Genomic DNA, 19,386 nt, shown 5'->3' with positions numbered 1-19,386 from the left:
ACTGTTATTCTATTTCATTTATTATCGACTACTAGTATCGACTTCTCTTCGTATCTGAGTTGTTCTTTTGTGTACACAATGATAGTACATAACAAGATGGGCCACTTCTCTCTTTGAGCCAATTAAAAAAAGTGTCCTCAAAATTTGGTGGCGCCCTCTTCACAAAAGCGCACTTTGCGAACAGAGTTACCCTACTTGAGTTTTTAAAAATCAAAGTGAAACTAGCATGTTTTGGGATAAATTTCGGAAGAACGCTTTTTTAAAATGGTTACGCTGACAAAAAACCTTTTCCGGAGGAAAGGGTGATGGTTTTCTTCGTTTAATTTGACTTTAGAATGAAAGGCGAGAGGTCATTAAAATAAAAAAAAACCTAAAACTACGCACTGAACGTACCCGAACTGCTGATGAACAGCAGTCGATCTGCGCACGCAAGGAGGTGCTATTCCTATTCTTCTTCTGGAAAAACGAAAGAGAGCTTCAAAACAGACCGCAGCGCCATCTGAAGCAAAGAGCATACTTCCTGCGGACACTTTTTTGGCTGAGTGAACCATCTTGTTATGTACTATCATTGGTGTACATCTATGATTATAATCAACATTGGGAATTTGATAATTGTTTCAACGCAGTTTAAAAAAATAAGAGCACATTTCATTTAAACAATTTATAACATAATTTAGATATTAAAGAATATAATTGGTTGAACTGTTTAAAAAAAATTACGTTAAAAATAGATTAAGTCATTATTTTTTCCGAGGGATTGTCCAAAACATTTTGAAGAAACTAAGAAACCAAGCAGACGTCCGATTGGCGACTGGGCGGACTACTAGACTACTCTATTCCACAATTTGGCATGGGCATGGGACATAGAGATCTAAGTTTCAACCACCGCACATTTTCAAATCTCTCTAGATTAGTAGATTAGATTCTAATCTAGATCTAGATCTAGATGTAATTTAGGCCTAGGCTAAATCCAACATTGGCTTTGTATTTTACTTTCATTTTCTATTCATCGAACAGCATCAATCAGAGCAAAGCGTTTCCAAACATAAAATTGAAAGCACCAGAAAGTGTAAACTAATGATTATGAGTAGCGTGATACGACACCCTAAGTATGGTAGAGCCTTTGTAGCCTACTTTGTGTACTAATTATTTTATGTCTAATATATCTAAATTTAGACTCTAGATTCTAGATCGTACGTGCATGTAATAATTTACTGTACTGCCCTAGACACCATAAGTTAGTTGTTTGATCTGGAGTACTGTCTGCTTTTAAACTTTGGGCCTGATTTCCAGTGTGATAAAACTATAGACTGTGTCTCTTCTCATGACAGGCATCATAATACTTTGCAAGTAGGCCTACATATATCATCTGACAGTGTCAAGAAGGCTTTCTTCTAGATGTTATGATTGCCCACTGTCCTTATGAGAGTCCAGGTTATTTGAAACTCTGAAACCTCATCAAGGGACAAGTAAACTCTAATAAACCTACTCAACAATGCGGAGAAAAACAGGGGGGGAAATACGAAGGGGTGGTTTCACCAGAGCATTTGGCCTAAATTTATTTTTGTTGAAGAGAACAAAAAGGCAATTCAATGAGTAACCAAATACATCATGTACGCTATTGAAAATATTGAGAAACAAACTGTTGCATGAACAAGATACTTGACATTGATAATAAGAACCTTTACATTAAGAACAAGAATATAATATGATACAAGAAACCATATATAACAGGCCCGGGATTATTTAAATCCCCGTTTTTTCCTACTCTTTGTCTCTATTAAAAGTTATCGGCAATAACAGGGCCTCATCGCAGCCCAACCGGTTATAGCAGGGACAAAGGCTCGTTACAATGTGGAGAGAGAGAGAGAGAGAGAGAGAGAGAGAGAGAGAGAGAGAGAGAGAGTAGCGCAGTGATGGAGCAAGCCCACGCAAGCCATGCCACTGCAAGCACACGCAGCGTGTGACGTGATCTAGCTCGAAACCTAGCAACACACACGCGTAATGTGTCAAAAACGATGTCAAGCGCACGAGAAAATGCCTTTCAATAGACAAAAAATATGAAATAATCCAGGCTCTTGACAAAAAGCAAGCTCCACTGGCAGAGATTTGTCGTCAGTTCGACATTCCACAAGGATCAATTCACACCGTTGCCAAGGATAGAGAGAAGATAGTAGCAGCATACTCCAATGGAAAGTTTGCTCTGGATCGAAAGAAGATGAGACTACTCGATGCAGATGCTGTGGACCAAGCCTTTCTGATGTGAGGCAATGGAGAAAGTTGGTGCCAAAACCCATGTTCGTGGGTACTTGTGGCAAAGGAAACTACCCATGAATAAGTACAGCTGGATTAGTCCACAAATGCTTACTTTCCTTGCATTTCTGATTTAACAGGGATCGCAGATAACAGGACATTTTCTCTACTCCCACTATCCCTGTTATATCAAGTTTCCACTGTATTCATTTTTGGGAAGAGAACAAACCAAGGTAACAAGTAACATCAAGTCAATGAGTAACCATGCACGTATGAAATTGAAAACATGAAGTTTAAAGAAGAACAAATAGGTACATGAACAAGAAACATTGCTATACAAAAACGATTGCAGAAAGAACAAGAATTAAAGATACTAAGCGTAAGGCATGCCACGAATCTGTACAAAGCCTCTCTTAAACTTCATCCCTTTGCCAACACTATCACATAATGCAGCAATCATCGACTCCTCTGAATAGTTGAGTCACTTCTTCTTTAAATTGTTGTTGTTGTTGCCATGGCTGTGGAAAAAATATTTATGTAATCATAAAGGAATCAGGAAACGACAAATGCAGTTTTTGGGACACCTGACTAGACATTATAAGGGTCTTGAACATCTAGCTCTCACTGGCAAAATTGAGGGCAAGCGAGGCAGAGGTAGGCCCATAACAACATACTTAGGGAACCTAAACAAAAATGGGTAACAGGGAAAAGTAGCTTTTTTGAGAGCGTCCGAGCAAAGGAATGAACGGAAAACCATGATCGCCGATGTCTGTCGAAGATCTGGCACTGGATGATGATGATGAATCATTTTGCAAATGATATCTGATGCCAAAATATGAGTTCATGGCGATCCCTTTGATGAACCATTATCATGAAAAGTCCCTCGACAAAATTCTATGACTATGCCCCCCATACAAATAACCACTTCTGCCCCCATTATAACAACACTGAAAGTGCCATTATATTCAGGGGCGGTTTGTTAACTGGGCCCGGCGGTGCCGGTCAAATTTTTGTCAGCTAAACTGTTGACAAGAGATTTATTGCTGACGATGATTTTCATTCAGTTTTAAGTAAATCCGAATAAACATGTATCAACATTCAAAAAAGCACCTTGCCGATTTGAAGGCGTTCAAATAGACAAGTGGGATTCACTGCTGTTTTGTCGCGACAGAGCCTCATTTCTTCACCTTTGTTTATCGCACCGGCTCGTAACTTTAAATCGTCTCCCGTCAAGCCATCACGTCGCGGAACTTCGTACGAGGACAAATGAACATGGCTGGTACAGCGATGACCTCAGTCCTATGAAAAATCCATTGACTACCCTGAGAGCGAATATAGCATCCCTTGATTGCCAAATTGGCCTCTGTGTTGTCAACCAATGCCGCCCCTCACACTCACTGCCATCATGTAACAACGAGATTCGAGGAATTATTTTCTTGGCTGACATTGGTCAATCTAATTTCATACCTCTGGCTTCTGGCTACCCAAGAAAGTTTCCGTAGTGGCTCGCAACTCGAGCACTGTCACGGGCAGTCGTGAGATTTCAAACCCACACTACACTGACCATCTGCATCGCTCAGGGCTCACATGATGGGGTAACATCTACCCCCAAATTGCACCCCTACTCCCCGTTCTCGCCCAGCAGCATAGTGTTAAGTTTAGAGCCGTCGGAACAAAACTTGCGAGTTTTGTTTCGAATCAGGGTTGAACGGGCAAAGCATTTTCCGTCTTAGACAGGTGAAACCCTCGGAAGGGAGCGGATTTTTCTTTCCGTTTCCGCGTTGGACAGGTTTCCGTTTTATACAGGCAATTAAAGAGAAATATATCAAGGGGGGGAGCGGGGAGATTCCGTTAAGACAGGTTTCCGTTTTACACAGGTTTCCGTTAAGGCAGGTTTGACTGTACTTATTATTCAGCCTTTCTCTAACTATCATCAGAACATTTATTGTCAGCATGGCACCAATCTTTTTTGTGTATTGAATTTTTAGCCACCTATAGTTCCTGTTTGGTGACTATTCATGGCTTTCTCCCCACTAATAACATACCTGGCCCATATATGAGTCTAGCCGGCGAAAAAAGGAATCGTGTAGTGAAGATTTATTCTAATAGAATTATAACGAGGAGCGATAGGCTCTCGGCTGTCAGGGTCTGGGCTGAAAACAATGAGCCTACCCCCTCCCTTCCCTCCCCTTATCCACCGTCACCCCAGTTAAACACCAAGTTCTATAAATTAGCATTTGACGCACTTCCCCACTTTGTTACAACAGTGTTAGAATCCTGAGAACTGAGAAGTGTGATGAAGAAAGTTTGATTACATAATGATGGAAAACAGTTGTGTGCTAACTTCGTCCAGCTTTGTATAGTATTTGATTGTAGTGTAGACTTAATCTGCATGGGACAGCTTCATTGGTACAGAATCAATTGACTTTTTGCCATCATACAGGACTGTTCTTATTACATATTTACAGGTCGAGTGCATGTCAATATTGTGTGTGGGGGTGTAGAAAGTAAATAAGTCTTTGGTTAAAGTACCGGAGGCCATGACCAGCAGTTTATTGCGCTTCTCACTTTCAGTTTGTTTTCTAGCATAGACTCTAGTATATATATTATATATGAATAATTAGAGAAAAATGTAGGACTAGATCTAGGCATAAGTCTTTTAAGTAAAATACTGTATTGATATTAGATCTAGATCTAGATTGTAGGTCTATTGGTTATAGGCCTATTGATTTTTTATTTTACACCTAGATTCTAGATCTAGACATCTAGGCTTATATACTAGACTCTAGATTTACTTAGCCTACTTTTACTGTTCGTTCTCTAACATATATGTATGATTTAGAATCGCTGCTTGCATTTTTTTTCTCTCAGTTTTTTTAGTATCCTATGATGGGTTGTAATATTTTTGGTGAGTTATTTATTATTATATTGTTTGGAATGTGGGGGGGGGGGGGGGTTAATTTTCTGAAGTTTTATTTGGAACAGGGGCTTTTATGTAGGCCTAGATCTATACGTGCAATCCTGCCAGTCTTGATAAGCATTAGTAGCTCTAGTGATCTGATTGCTTCATTTGTAAATGCATTAAATCTTCGTACTGGTGATAGATCTAGTGATAGTCTTGATCTAGTTGTCAAACAGGTGGGGTTTTTTTGGGCCTTTTTTTTTCAAATTTAAGCCATTCTCAAAAGGTAAGCAAGAATGGGGTGTGTCTTTGTATTTTCCTTCATCCATGACAAACAAGAGTGGGGAAGAATTTGTATGAAATCAGACTTTTTCAATCAAGAATTGAAAATAATACTGCTTTTTGTCAGAAGGTTTGTCATGTCTAGAATTTTAAAGAATAAATTCTATATAAATCTGCGTAGTATAGTATAGTCTTCATTTTTGTTGTATGGTAAAGTTTGTGTCTCCTTTCAAGGCTCACTTTTGAATACCAAATTCTATTAGGTACCCAAAGGACTCAAATTAAATGAAAAATGTTCCACTCTTTTATACAAAATATTTAGGTTATTTAGTTATGCCTCAACTATATCCAGTTGACAGTTAGATTATTTATCAATAATGTGGACATACAAACCACCTTGTAATTCATGCTGAAACCCTTTTCTGATATAAAAATTTGAACTTTTCTGCATTGAACACAAGACAGAATGAAACGCTTTTATATAGTTTTGTAATATACACATGTACTTCAGTTAAAATGGTGCTCACTAGCTGTGTGGTTTTTGTTTTTATTTTTTTTTAAAAGTTGTGAAACTATCTACTCTCATATCATACTGTGATGAGCATATATCGTCACTCCTAGTTGTGTTTATAATTTATTATTGATCAGCATCCTGCAGGAAATGTTGTTATCAAAGTTAAACTTATTCCTCGGTTTTCCCTAAACTGTTTATTATAGACTGTTGTACTGTTGTATAGCAAAAAGTATAATAAATATACAAATTTTAATTATAATCACAAGGTTATTTTTGTCAAATTCACCATGTTTCTGAAACTGAAAGACTCAAGGAAACTTTTTGTTGAATGTTGGGTTACTCCAGTTCAAAATGGGTTCAAAATGAATAGTTACATATCAAAAACCTTTCTTTGTTTCACAGCTTTTGGCCTATTACAGACCCCATCAGATTCAGAAAATGGGAAATCAGGAAAGGTACATGGTGCTTCCAGCTCTGCATCTGTATATCCATCATTTTCTTCCAGGTGTGTTGTACTACTCGGACTCAGATAGAGGTTAATTAATTTTGTTGATAGTAGGAAACGATTGATAAAATTTGCATTCTTCCCAGTGGTACTATGCTTTTGAATTTCTCAAAACCATCGTTCCAAGGTTGATCCAAGGAGATTAAAAGTAATGGAGGATGCCCTGTGGGTGGCACCGCACGCCTGATAGGAGCCCTCTCTCGCGGCGGAACTGTGGGCTACCTGCGCTGCACGAATCCCCGGCTCACGCACTGAAATCTAGATAAGAAAGAAGGTTTTATTCCGAGATCTTTCAGATAAGGCAAGTCAATTAGTAAAAATGCCTTGCACCTGTGTTGTATTTAAGTGTAAGAACCGATATGATGCTGCAGTGGACCGAAGTTTTCACAGGTAAGTTGTTTTCCTTTTAAAAAGATTTGAATGAAAGTGTTTTTATGCCTCCAGCAACACAATATAGATCATTAACATTCAGGCGCTCCTGCCAAGGCCATCCCAGGCTGAAAGGGATACAACGCCCCAGAAGAAAGACCGAGATACTTGATTTTTTAAAAGTATTCTTATTCTTATTCTATATATATAATTATTTATGTATATATATATATATATATATATATATATATATATATATATATATATATATATATATATATATATATATATATATATATATATAGATATTGTGTGTGTATATACTTTTTATATAAAGATTTTGCTTTCCTTTGTGTGTGCAAATTAGATACAAATGTTGTCTAAATGTAGATATCTGGGGGCTCCATTAGAATATGAAATCAAATACTCAACAACAATAATGATGAATATTTTCTATGTTAAAGAAACACCGAACCATATCAGATGAGGGGAGAGGGTAGGGTGGGGTGGATAAGAGTTTGAGTCTTGTTTGATAGAACTATGTCTATACTCGATTTAATTTTATTGTTGTAGTCTTCACCTAAGATCCCACAATTCCGGTTAACTTAAGATTCTGCTGTTAAAAAATAAACCGAACAAAGCAACAACAAATTTTACTACACAAGAGTCATCACTAACATAAATTTTTCCCCTCTGGAGTATAATAAGGGACTAAAAACGCTGCTCTCCAAAATATCATACTTTACTGAACAAAACAAAAAAAAGCTTCAAAGGTCATCCACGCTCATGCATGCGATCACACCTCCGCTCAAAACCTCGATGCGAGGTACAAGTTTGCTCCAGGCGCAAGGATTTTACGACAAAGGTATCACGCCCAGGTGTGAACTCCTCGAATCCTTTGATTTTGCCGAACATCGAACTGGCAATTAAGAGCCTACCGCCTGAGCTTACAGCCAAGGCATGATTCGTTAGGTAGGGCCAAGGCCGCCTCATACAAAGTCACATCGAACTGGGATTTCGTCTTTGCTTTTGATTCCCCGACCGTCTCACTTATCTATCAGGTCTGCACCTGAATTTGCTAGACAGACTGGCGTCCGTACTCGGGACTGCCCCATCGTCTTTGTGTAATGTTGGCAGTGAGCCTGCCTTTCATTCTTCGAATTTTTATTGCTGCGTCCACAACACAATCGATGAGTTACGACATGACTGTGAGCGGTGATGTCGGTCAGAGATGAAGGACAGAATTAAATAACGAGCAATGGGATCGATCTTGATTAAAAAACCCACAACTGGATCAGTGAAAATGCGGTGTCTCATCATATTAAATAGAGATCATTGTGACTGGTCAAGAAGGTTAACCATTCCCGTCTTTGTTCGTCGTCCTTGTTCGTTTGTGAAAAACAGGAAACAAAATTATTGTAATCAATAATATTACTTTTTATAGACCAAGACATACTGTTAGCAATCAGGTAAAGCTGGCATCGACCCTCTTTTGTGTTCGCTATTCCTTACACATAAAGTTAGTTATGGCACACGCCTAGAATCATAATGCAATCATATCTTAAATTTAGTTTAAAAGTATATTTTTATCCAATATTTCTTATAATTAAATCTTTCAGCATCTTGAAACATTATCTTAATAATTTGGTATGTTTGATGATTTTATGTTACTCGGACAAGTTTTCTTCTTATTTTACACATCTTCTTGATTTTTAAACTATAACATAAAACTTAAATAATTAAACAGTCCGTATCACACACAGAATTTTTTTTTTTTCTCCCTGTCATTATCCGTCAGCCCGTCAGTTGATCACAATCTCTCTCTCTCTCTGTCTGTCTGTCTGTCTGTCTGTCTGTCTGTCTGTCTGTCTGTCTGTCTGTCTGTCTGTCTGTCTGTCTGTCTGTCTGTCTGTCTGTCTGTCTGTCTGTCTGTCTGTCTGTCTGTCTCTCTCTCTCTCTCTCTCTCTCTCTCTCTCTCTCTCTCTCTCTCTCTCTGTGTGTGTCTCTCTCTCTCTCTCTCTTTTATTTAATTTTCCCCATTCTCTTTCGTCCCTTCCCAAGGCCCGCCCCTCCTCTTTCATCCCAGCCCCATCCCCTCTTCCTTGCGTGCATTCCCCCACCCCGCCCACCCCCACAACGTGGCCCAGCCCGATAGAACTCTATAAAAAGAAACGCCACAGTTCGTGATTTAGCCCACACTCAGTCGCCATATTTGATCCCCAACGCGGCGTACTGCTCGCGGCGCCGCGAAGAGAGAGAGGAGGCTCCATTAGTTCTAAACTCCTTGGGTTGATCCCATCTTCTTTTTTGCAGCTCTGGCATTTGAGAACTTGTAGATTCACACTATGGGAAGTATGCTATTAGATCAGGGGTGTAAAAAATGGAAAAATGTCTCAAATTGTCGACCATGCTTTTGCAAGTCGAGGATTTTGCATAATAGACAAGCATCGCACCTCTGAACAATTGAGTCACCCGCCCCCACCCCACCCCTCACTTGGGTTGTAATATTTTCATTTGTTTTTGCTTTTTTTTCATCTTTGCACACGTTGCGTCCTATTAACAGCACTGGAAGCACTAGTGTGCAGTTTCAGGAAAATATAGAGCCAGAGACAAAGTCTTAATTTCAATGTTGCTCTTTTTTTGTATTGCCTTCTTTTATCAGTTCAGCAGACAGAACGGAACAGCAATCTAACCTTTGCACGCCAAAACTACAGAACAGGACATCATCAAAAATAAGCTCCAGTTCTCTACTTGAATCATGTTCCTCAAGTATTCGAACTCCACGAGGACGAAAGAAGACGAGCACCCCTCGCACAGCATCGAGTTCTGTCTCTAATGATGTCAATTCCACTACTTTAGTAGGCATGTCGTCACATTTGACATTTGTTTTTCCACTTAAATCAGTGTGATTTTTTAGTGTTTTGACCTATTTTATGCGACATAGTTTGGTTCACAGGTAACAATCTCTGTAGGATTATGTTAATGTTCGGAATATTTTCCATTTTTAGCGTTATTTGATCTAGAAATATATGCAAACTACTCTGCTGTAGGACTATTGATTTGACAGTCAAATGTATAAAATATGTAGGCCTTTATATATCATTGTGTATATGTGACCAACACAGAAATGTTTTTAAAAAAATATCAACGGAGTGAGACTTATATTCAATTTCTTTAAACATCTAGACGTGACCAGGTTGAGTTGGAAATGAATGTGACCTTATGGTAAGATTCCTGTATTAACTATGTTTTCTTTTCTCTCTCAGCTGTGGTGGAAGGTCGTGGAGTTGCTCGTGGTGAAATTGGCATGACCAGTTTAGATTTGAGCCAGCCTGTCCTTAACCTGTCCCAGTTCTCAGACAGTCAGACCTACTCCATGACATTGGCGAAATTACAGAATATACATCCTGTTGAGGTGAATTATTGCAGTGGTATAGATTCAATATCATAATATGTATACAAATTTTTATTCTTTGGTGGAAGTGAGAGAATGGTTAATGGTCTTTTGGTTCTATGTTACCCATTTATATTTGAAATGGTTTAAGTTTTAATTACTGCTCTGCTTGTGTGTGTGTGCTATTTGTAGTCGTGGGTATGGATTTGTCTCTGTGTTTGTGCATGTGTCTTATTTTTATCCATGTTTTTTATATACTTGCTGGAAAGACAGTGTCTCTCAAATAAGTGCTCTGTTGGAACAATCTTTACTCCTTTAGACCACCTGTATTTGTCTCTAAAAATGTCTATTTTGTGCTGCTTCCTCCTGTTAGTCCATGATTTTCCCAGTTCCTTGGCATCTTTTCACTACATTCTTGGCTCTTTTTTCTGTTCTTTTGATCCTGGGGATGTCATTTAAGTGCTATTCTGGTTGTACTTGTTATTGATTTTCTTAATGTGTGTCAAATCCTTCACCGTCTTCCATGTATCACTTTTTTGTCCGCCTTTCTGTTTTTCGGTGGTGACAAATTCAGGCTCAAAATCTGTTTCAAGTATCATTGGTGAAGGTTTGAAGCTTCTTTTTGCCTGCCGGGGTTACTATCCACATCTCTACTCTGTACACCAGGACAGATTTTTTACTGCTTTTGAATAGCTAGACATAGCTTGTTTTTTTTCTTTTGGCTGTCACTTCCTCCTGTGGGGTAATGCTTTAATGTTCATGACTACATGTATTTAAAAGTCCTTTCCCTTGAGATGAAGAGCAGTGTCAAAACAACTGTATTTAGGTGTCCATAATTTTTTTTTTTCAGATTCTTTTGCCAAATACGATATGTGATGCTGGGGACAAGAATAAATTGCTCAACTTGATAACTTGCCAGTTTCCTAATGTGACTATATCATCTGTACAGAGAAGATACTTCAGTGAGACTAAAGGTGAGCAGTTCTAACTGAAATTAAGCAAAAATAATGTTATTATGGGTTACTGAACTGTGTTGTGAATGATACAGGTCCACATGATCTCTAAGCAATGTTAAATTTTGCTTTTTCTGTTATCTTAAAAGGCTAAATAGTAAATAGATGTCACAGTCAGATCCTTTTATTGGTACATGCACACCTTGGCTCGTATCATCGAGTAGAATAGTTGGAAAATATTGAAATATTCTTTTTTTTAATTTGAAGTATAGAATAAGGTTTTATCTCCAGCATGACTGCCAGTCTCTGAATTTGGCATTGTTGCCAGTCAGTAAAACTGCTATTGTAAACATGCTTCGCACAGAAATTAATGTGTGATTCTACAATGTTGGTGAGACACTTTTTTAGTTCCGTTTTGGGCGGATATTTTTTCTCTGTCAGTTAAGGTATCCACTTTTAACTTGATATTGTACTGTGTGGTCTTGAACTTGGGTTTCGAGAGTTTTCATAACTCTATGCCTGCTTGATTTTGTCTAACTGAAGTTGGATGTTATATTGAAAAAAAAATCACCTTGGTGTTAAAATTATGTCTTTATCTTGCCTGCCTGCCTGCCCATCTGTCTTGTCTGTCTGCCCGCCCGCCCGCCCATCTGTTCTGTCTGTCTGTCTGTCTGTCTGTCTGTCTGTCTGTCTGTCTGTCTGTCTATCTGTCTGTCTGTCTGTCTGTCTGTCTGTCTGTCTGTCTGTCTGTCTGTCTGTCTGTCTGTCTGTCTGTCTGTCTGTCTCTCTGTCTGTCTGTCTCTCTGTCTGTCTGTTTGTCTGTCTGTCTGTCTGTCTGTCTGTCCCCATCTCTCCCTCTCTCTCCTTAACTAACATGCAAACATGCACATGAAAAGTTTCACTTCACTCATTTAGAGGTATCTCTTACTTTTTGCAGGTTTACAGTATGTGAAGCAACTTTGTGCCACTGAGTACAAAAATATTGAACTTCAAATTTCAACAAAGTGGGTACTGTGAATGTATGGCAACAGGGGGCATTAGACGCTCTTGTCAGAAAGATTTTATTACCCTCTGGATTCACTCTAATTTCACTTTTGTTGTTGGGGTATAACCCGAAAATTGTTGAGTTGTCGTAGATTCCACTTTATTAAGTCTCATGTGACCGTTAGTACTATATTTATTTGGAATCCTTGGTAACTTTTGAGTTTTTCCTAGTATTCGGAAGCATTTTGATTTTATTGTGAGAACAGTTGCCAGCCGTACCAGTGTACTTCTCTGTGTCTGTTATTTCCTGGTCGCAGCACATCATAACTATGCAATTATTTTCTCGTCTTACTTTTCAAATGGGTGGTGGTGAGGGCTTTGGGGATGTTTAGAACTTCTTCTTTTTCTGTATTCTCAATATCCAATCTGTTACCTAATGAAAAGTACCTGTTGCCATATAAATTGCTGCAAACTACAACTGAGCTTACTACTAATGTTGTAAACTTTTACTCGTATGATAATTTTCATATCGCAAAAAGCCAACTTTTATAAACGAGATGTCGTACATTCTGATATCACAAAGGGCCAAAATCTTATAAAAGAGATTTCGCACTGATTCATATTTTTTGTTGTTGGAAATTGCATAATTTTATTATCGACCAACATTTTTTAAAGTCATTGTGTACAGATGTCAAATGTCCCCAATTTCATGGCTTTTATGTTTTTGTCTGTATCAGATACTACTGTTTAGCCACCACTGGTGCCTTACTGAAGTACATGGAATTCATTCAGAATGTCATGTTTGCTCCAAATTCCTTGAAAGCTGTGTTCAAAGGATGTGAGAACTCTACTATGATTGGTAAGGAAGTATTTGTACTGCATTCAACTTTTGAACCTAAGAAAAAGAAAGATCCTAACTTTTTATTTGAAGCTTTCATGTTCTTGTGAATTTACTTTGGTTTGGAATATGAAGGTTTTGGATCAAGTCCCTTCTAGGGTTTGGAATTTATGATTTATAACCGATTTAGGGTGAGAATTTCAAGTTTTTGGGAATTTTGAACAATCTTAAAAATGGAATATTTCATTTCAAGTTCTTCATCCACATATGCCAAAACCCATAATTTGACCAAGGTATATTTTGTGGAAAAGAATAACATGTCTGATAACTACTTAATAAAAACAACTCTTTTTAATGCATTTGTCTCTATTTTCTGTTTCACATTAAACTGTCCTCAGAGAAAGTTGCATTTGAAAATAGCAAAAGTTGCAAGAAAAGTTGCAAGACGTGTATAGCCAAAAAGAATGTCATGTTACTATTGGGATATGTACATTGTTGGTATGCTCATTGCAATCAAAGTAACCGACATGAGTTTTGTTAGATCAAAATCAAAAGTTAAATATGTGAATGTCTACCCATAAAAAAAACCTGCATGGAGGTTGCATGTTGTACAAAAACGATTTGTCCTCTGACGTATGCGTCAGGTCCTTAAACTCTCGCTGACGTGTTGGGCAGGTGTGACCAGCGTGGTTTGGGACTGTTCAAATATAATCTTACATCTTCTTTCGGACTCCTTTTACACTTTTCTTACACTTTCCACCCCCCACCTAATTTGACATTATTCGCTTATAATAATAATATGACATTTATATTGCGCAAATCTGTATTACAGTCACTCTTCTTTGTTTTTGTTTTTGTAAAGTGTTTTACGGCTCTCGCAACTGCATAAGGTCATATGAGCGCGCGGGACACTCCTAATATTTTCAGTTGGTGGGAAATTTTGAATTTTGCCCGGGTGGCGGCTGAAGCCTACTTTTATCGATTTTAGACCACCGAGGGATCTTTAACGTGCGCAACTTGCACACAGGCCCTCCGAGATTTTTCGCCCTTGTCCGAGAAGGCAAGGTGTCGATCTTTCCTATCAGAAGATCAGGGGTGTGGCTGAAAGACAGCAGTAAGAAGGAGCCAAGGAGTAGCAGTGGAAAGGCTGCAGAAAGAATCAGGAGCCCAGAGGAAGGGGCAAAGGAGGTGAGGGGGTGGGGGCAGAAAGAGGAAACGAAAGCAGACAGAACATTGCTAGAGAGCAGGAAATGAAGTGAAAGGAGACAAATTTAGAGAAGAACATTTTTTGGTTGCTACCCGGATTCGAACCCGGGACCTTTGAATGAGAGGCCAACACCTTAACCTCTAGGCCACGAGAGCCCCCAGTCACTCTTCTAAGCGCTTTACTTTTACATAATAGTAATCATGAAAAACATGCTTACACACATGTGACATAATAATTAAATATGGTACAAGCGGAACTTTTTCGGAAAAATTTGCAGTGTCATTTTACCACTTAAACCGTAGTGAGTGGTGTAATCAAAATTAGACTAGATCTACATGTCATGTAGCCTAGATATCTACCAGTGTATAAAGTGCGAGATGGCATATCTGCTTGCCACTCGAGGACCTACTGTATCGCGACAATGCCGTGCTTACCCCTCGAAGTAAATAGTATTAGTATAGTTACTCTTTTTTTGTTATTAAAAAAAAAAATTATCTTGTCATAAATTATTTTCCTTGTTATTTTTTCACCTTTCAAAAGTGTAATCTTACGTTGGTTCGTGACCCTCTTCCCCTCCCCCCCCTCTCTTATACTTTTCATTTACAGGAGTCCCCCCCCCTCTGTCTGTCTGTCCCTCTCTCCCTCTCTCTCTCTTACACACCCCTTTCAAGGCGTAAGATTATTTCTTTAGGGATTTTCTGGATGAACCGATCCATGTCTAGATCTACCCTCCTAGCCTAAGACTAAAATTAAAAGTCTTTCACAAATTTTTATACTAGATCTATCCACCTGGTGCTACGGAACCAAGCAAGCTAAGTAATCACACGATCGTGTTTATGATTCATTTACTCTAGATCTACATTTAGATCTAGATTTAGCTTGAAGATGATTCAGTCCAAACAGGATTATTGGGGGGTTGGGTTGGGTTGGTTTGCTTGACAGATTGATGGCGCAAAGCGAGTCTCATGGCACAAGTTGATCGCACCCGACTCGTTGCCTCAAAAACAAACACGTAGTTTTCAAGCGACGAGTCGGGTGATCATCCCGACCCGACCTCACCCGTCCCGATCCCATCCACAATGGGCACTGGGCGGGCACCCCGTAGCCTAGTGCAAAGGAGCGAATTGTCCCCCTTGGCGTCATTATTTTTAGTCGTGGAAGAAATTTTTTTTTTTTTTAACGAAATTTTTTCCCCCCCAACTTTCGTGGAAAATTGGCTGAAACTCACGATTTCGTGAAAATGGCAAAAGTTGCGCTGGGGGCAAAAGTTGCGTGCGCAAGTTGCGGGTTGCGAGCGCAAATTTCTCTGAGGACAGATTAAAAAAACAAGCTCACAGTAGTTTTATGTTCTAAGTTGTTGAAAAAAATTGGAGCCGCTTAAAAAGGAACTAATACAATAGAGGCCTCTCCTACAGATTCGGCAACAGTGAAAAACTTGGAGCTCCTTCAAAACCTGAGAGATCCCATAAGCCAGCACAGTCTCTTCGGTATTCTCAACTACACTAAGACTGCTGGAGGGGGAAGGCTTCTGAGGTCAAATATCTTACAGCCGCCTAGTGGTATAGCCCAACTTTAAAAAGTTTTGTTCGATTATGACATTAGGCCTTGCTGCCAGCTAGTGATGATGCTTGAAATGCAGAAAGTTTTGTTAGTTTATGATGTGTTATTTCTTGTTGCCACCTAGTAGTGTGGCTTGTAATTTTGCAGAATTTTGTCTGATAATGATGTGAAGTTCTTCAACCATCTTGTAATGAGACTGATGTTTCATGCCTTTTGTTAGTTTAAAGTGCTCCCTGAAAAGAAGTGTTTTAATTTTTTGTGATCGGCTTTGTTGCTATTTTAACTCATACATTCTCACAGTCACTGGGTTTACAAATTATGGGCCTAAACATTGGAACCATGAAATCGTAATTATTAATTGGCATCTTCATTCATTCTATGCAAGTGTCCATCATTATTTTCTCTCCACAAATGGTTCTCAGTTAAATTTTCAAGTTGTTTTGGATGGGTGGTTTGCGGGTGCTCTGGTGTGGTTTGCTCCTTTCCTATCAAACATCTATCATCCTTATCTCCCCTTGTTCTTTTTTATGTTTGTTACTCTCTTGTAACACCTCTAATCTTCTGGCGCTCATTTGACCTTATGCAGTTGCGAGCGCCGTAAAACCTCTACTAAAACCAACCAAGTTGTTTTGGAAATAAATGCTGAATGCCTGTTTGAGGAGACATGTGAAATTTTAAAATGGCGTAAGACTTCATGGGATAATATTATCTTCAAATTGCTCTTATTCTTTTTTCACAGTAAGGCTACGCGTCCACCAAAATAAGATCACCTCCAGGCCAGGCTAATGTACGAAGTTTTTGCATGGTGTAGAACCGACTCAATAAGATCCGTGTCCACCGATGTCAGACCAGCTAAACCTATTTTTAGCCCAGTGTGTTATGATTACGAGAACAACAGATAGCACTGGGGATTGATTGATTTATTTACTTCTTTAAAAAACTAAAAAGCAACAAATTATAATTATGGGTAAAATTGTTGGTAAGTTTCTAGGATGAGAAGAAGAAAAAAACAAACAAAACGAAAAACTGGAACTGGGATTCAAACCCACGCTCACAAAATTATGTTTGTCTTCAAACTCAGACACGCTGTTCACTCGGCCATCAGAACTTTCGACAGCGTAGGGTAGATTAAGCTTCATATACAGCACTGTTTCAGGAAAGGCAAAGCAACATATGTCGAGATGTAGATCAGATCTAGGCCTAGATCTAGATCTAGATTCTAGATCTTGACTCTAGATACTAGATCTATTCTTTTTACAACGAAGACGGTGAAAATGTTGGAAACATGGGAGGGGGGGGAGGGGGTATCAATGAAGCGGCAAATATTGGATCGGCAGATAAGGTCTGGAGAAAACAAAAAATTTGTGGAAAATTGGAAGCACTAAACATTAGAGAACAGAGATCTAGACGACGTCCTTAGTTAGGTCTAACATAGCCTATTTTTAGCTCTCCAGAGAACGAAATAATCTAGATCTAGGTCAAGTGCTTTAATATCATTTTTTGCTGTTTTTCAGCACAAATCTGCTATTGTACAACCTATTATAGTGAGATGCAACTTTATTGATCATGTAAAGTGCCATGAAGAAGCAAAAATGTACTTTTAAAGATGCAAATTTCCTTCCCAAATGAGTCGAATCGAGGCTTTCTTAGTCACCTGTACGGCTGAGGAAAAAGGGTGCCAAGAAAATGACGTAGTCAGGCAAAGGCTGTGAGTGACTGCAAAAACAAGCTCATTTGCCTGTGAGCTTGGCCTGTAAGTGATGAAAAAGCGCAGTGGACGCGGGGCATAATGGTTTATACAAGATAAAACGTGCTACGAATTTACGATTTCAAACTGCTGTGTCTTTTTTTGAGGAACATGTAAAGATGCAGCTATTCACATGGTATTTGGTGGCGTCGGTAGCCTAGTGGTTAGGCTACCGGACTCGTAATCGTGAGATTGCGGATTCAGGGGTTCGAGCCTCAGCTCAGTCCAACGTTGTGTCCTTGGGAAAGGCACTTTACACGAATTTCCCATTTGGCTCCGTCCTTTCGGAGATGGACGTTAAACTCGGAGGCCCCGCCTCTTAAATAACCTAATAGTGTTGATAGGGGCGTTGAACCTATACCATTTCACCATTTCACCAAATGATATTTAACTAAAAGCATTGTACTTTTCACACTTAGTCTGTTATCAATTTAAACAGAAAGTTGAAAGGTCATTTACTCTCTTTTGTTACATTGTGTACTCAGTTTTATTTTGCAAGAAGCACAGTTATTGTGATTGATGTTGCTTTATTTAAGTTCCCTCTTTGTTATCTTTCTTTTCAGATGAAGAAACCATTGTGCTTCGACATGGTGCCATTGCAGAACTGACTGAAAAGGAAGATATTTTCTTTGGTCTGCAGTCAGTCCTTAGTAAATTTGTTGACATTGGTAAGCTACAGATTTAAAAATCTAATCTGTTTTACACAAACAAAAAAGTGTCTCAGTCCGAACTCAGTCGCTTTGGGTAAGTGTAACTTTGATCAATTTAAGCCATTAATGTGTCTTCACACTTTTTTTAGTTCCTAAGAATCTGCTGTTATTTATCACGTTTTTGGCTTTAACATTGTGCTTATTCATCAGTTCATTGATATGATAGGCATGAATATTGTCTTAATATCAACTGTTATAGATTCACAAAGTGATTGAAAACATTTGATTTTCAAATTAGCTTTTTAAACTGCCAAAGTAAAGGAAGAACAACTGACCTGATTACTTTTTATTGTCAAGACTGAAATGCATGTGCCTCTATATTTTTCAATTGCTGCAGCTTTCAGCATAATATTATCTTGTAACAATACTTGGCGTCAAAAGAAACCAGACACCCCTTTTTTAGTGTTTTTTGTATTGAAAGACTGATTTTAACCAGAAACAATCTCTCTATATAAGGAAAGTTTGAACATTTTACAAATCAATTACACAAAAAACAATTTAAAAAAATGAACTTTATTACTTGAAATTTGATCTTTTAATTGTATGCCCTAAAATGAAAAGTCACAGTTAATACTGCGTATAGCCGCCGTGGGCATTGGCGACTTCTGTGCACCTCTGCCGCATGCTTCCCACAAGTCTTTGTATGGGATGCTGTGGAATGTTGTTCCATATGTTTGTAAGTGCTGTACGTAGCTGATCCAAGGTGACCGGCTGAGGTCTAAGGGCTCTGAGCTGCCTTTTCATCATATCCCAAAGATGTTCGATGGGGTTCTGATCGGGACTCAAAGCCGGCCATGGATTGAGAACATTCACATTGTTGATTTTCAAAACGTTTGTGGTTAGGTGGGCCCGGTGAGCTGGAGCATTGTCCTGTTGGAATATTATGGTGTTTCCATTGCGAGCCAAGAACGGGAGGACGTGCGGGCGAATGATCTCATCAATGTAGCGTCTGGTGGTGAGGTTCCCGTTGATGAAAACGAGGTTTGTGCGGCCAGTGCTGGTTATCCCTCCCCAGGCCATGACACCACGCCTATCTCCAACTGAACTCGCACAACTGTTAAAGAAACGTTCATTAATCCTTCTGTAGACACGCTGCCTTCCATCATTGCTTTGCAGTTGGAAACGACACTCATCTGTGAGCATCACATTATCCCACTGTCTCAAAATC

General features: G+C 38.9%; 1 protein-coding gene across 1 annotated transcript in view; it reads left to right on the top strand.

The window, feature by feature from the left end:
• LOC101861565 (mutS protein homolog 4) overlaps positions 1 to 19,386 on the top strand; it is a 49,417-nt gene that overhangs the window by 874 nt on the left and 29,157 nt on the right. The window contains exons 2-9 of the mRNA XM_035968605.1: positions 6,354 to 6,456; positions 9,488 to 9,687; positions 10,092 to 10,240; positions 11,070 to 11,193; positions 12,110 to 12,176; positions 12,894 to 13,015; positions 15,617 to 15,760; positions 18,072 to 18,176. Coding sequence (XP_035824498.1) covers positions 6,354 to 6,456; positions 9,488 to 9,687; positions 10,092 to 10,240; positions 11,070 to 11,193; positions 12,110 to 12,176; positions 12,894 to 13,015; positions 15,617 to 15,760; positions 18,072 to 18,176 — 1,014 coding nt within the window. The remainder of the gene's footprint in view (positions 1 to 6,353; positions 6,457 to 9,487; positions 9,688 to 10,091; positions 10,241 to 11,069; positions 11,194 to 12,109; positions 12,177 to 12,893; positions 13,016 to 15,616; positions 15,761 to 18,071; positions 18,177 to 19,386) is intronic.

The sequence above is a fragment of the Aplysia californica genome, unplaced genomic scaffold, assembly GCF_000002075.1.
Source record: "Aplysia californica isolate F4 #8 unplaced genomic scaffold, AplCal3.0 scaffold00069, whole genome shotgun sequence".
Lineage (NCBI taxonomy): Eukaryota > Metazoa > Mollusca > Gastropoda > Aplysiida > Aplysiidae > Aplysia > Aplysia californica.
Note: the sequence above shows the minus strand (reverse complement) of the source record. Positions and strands in the feature narration are given on the sequence as shown.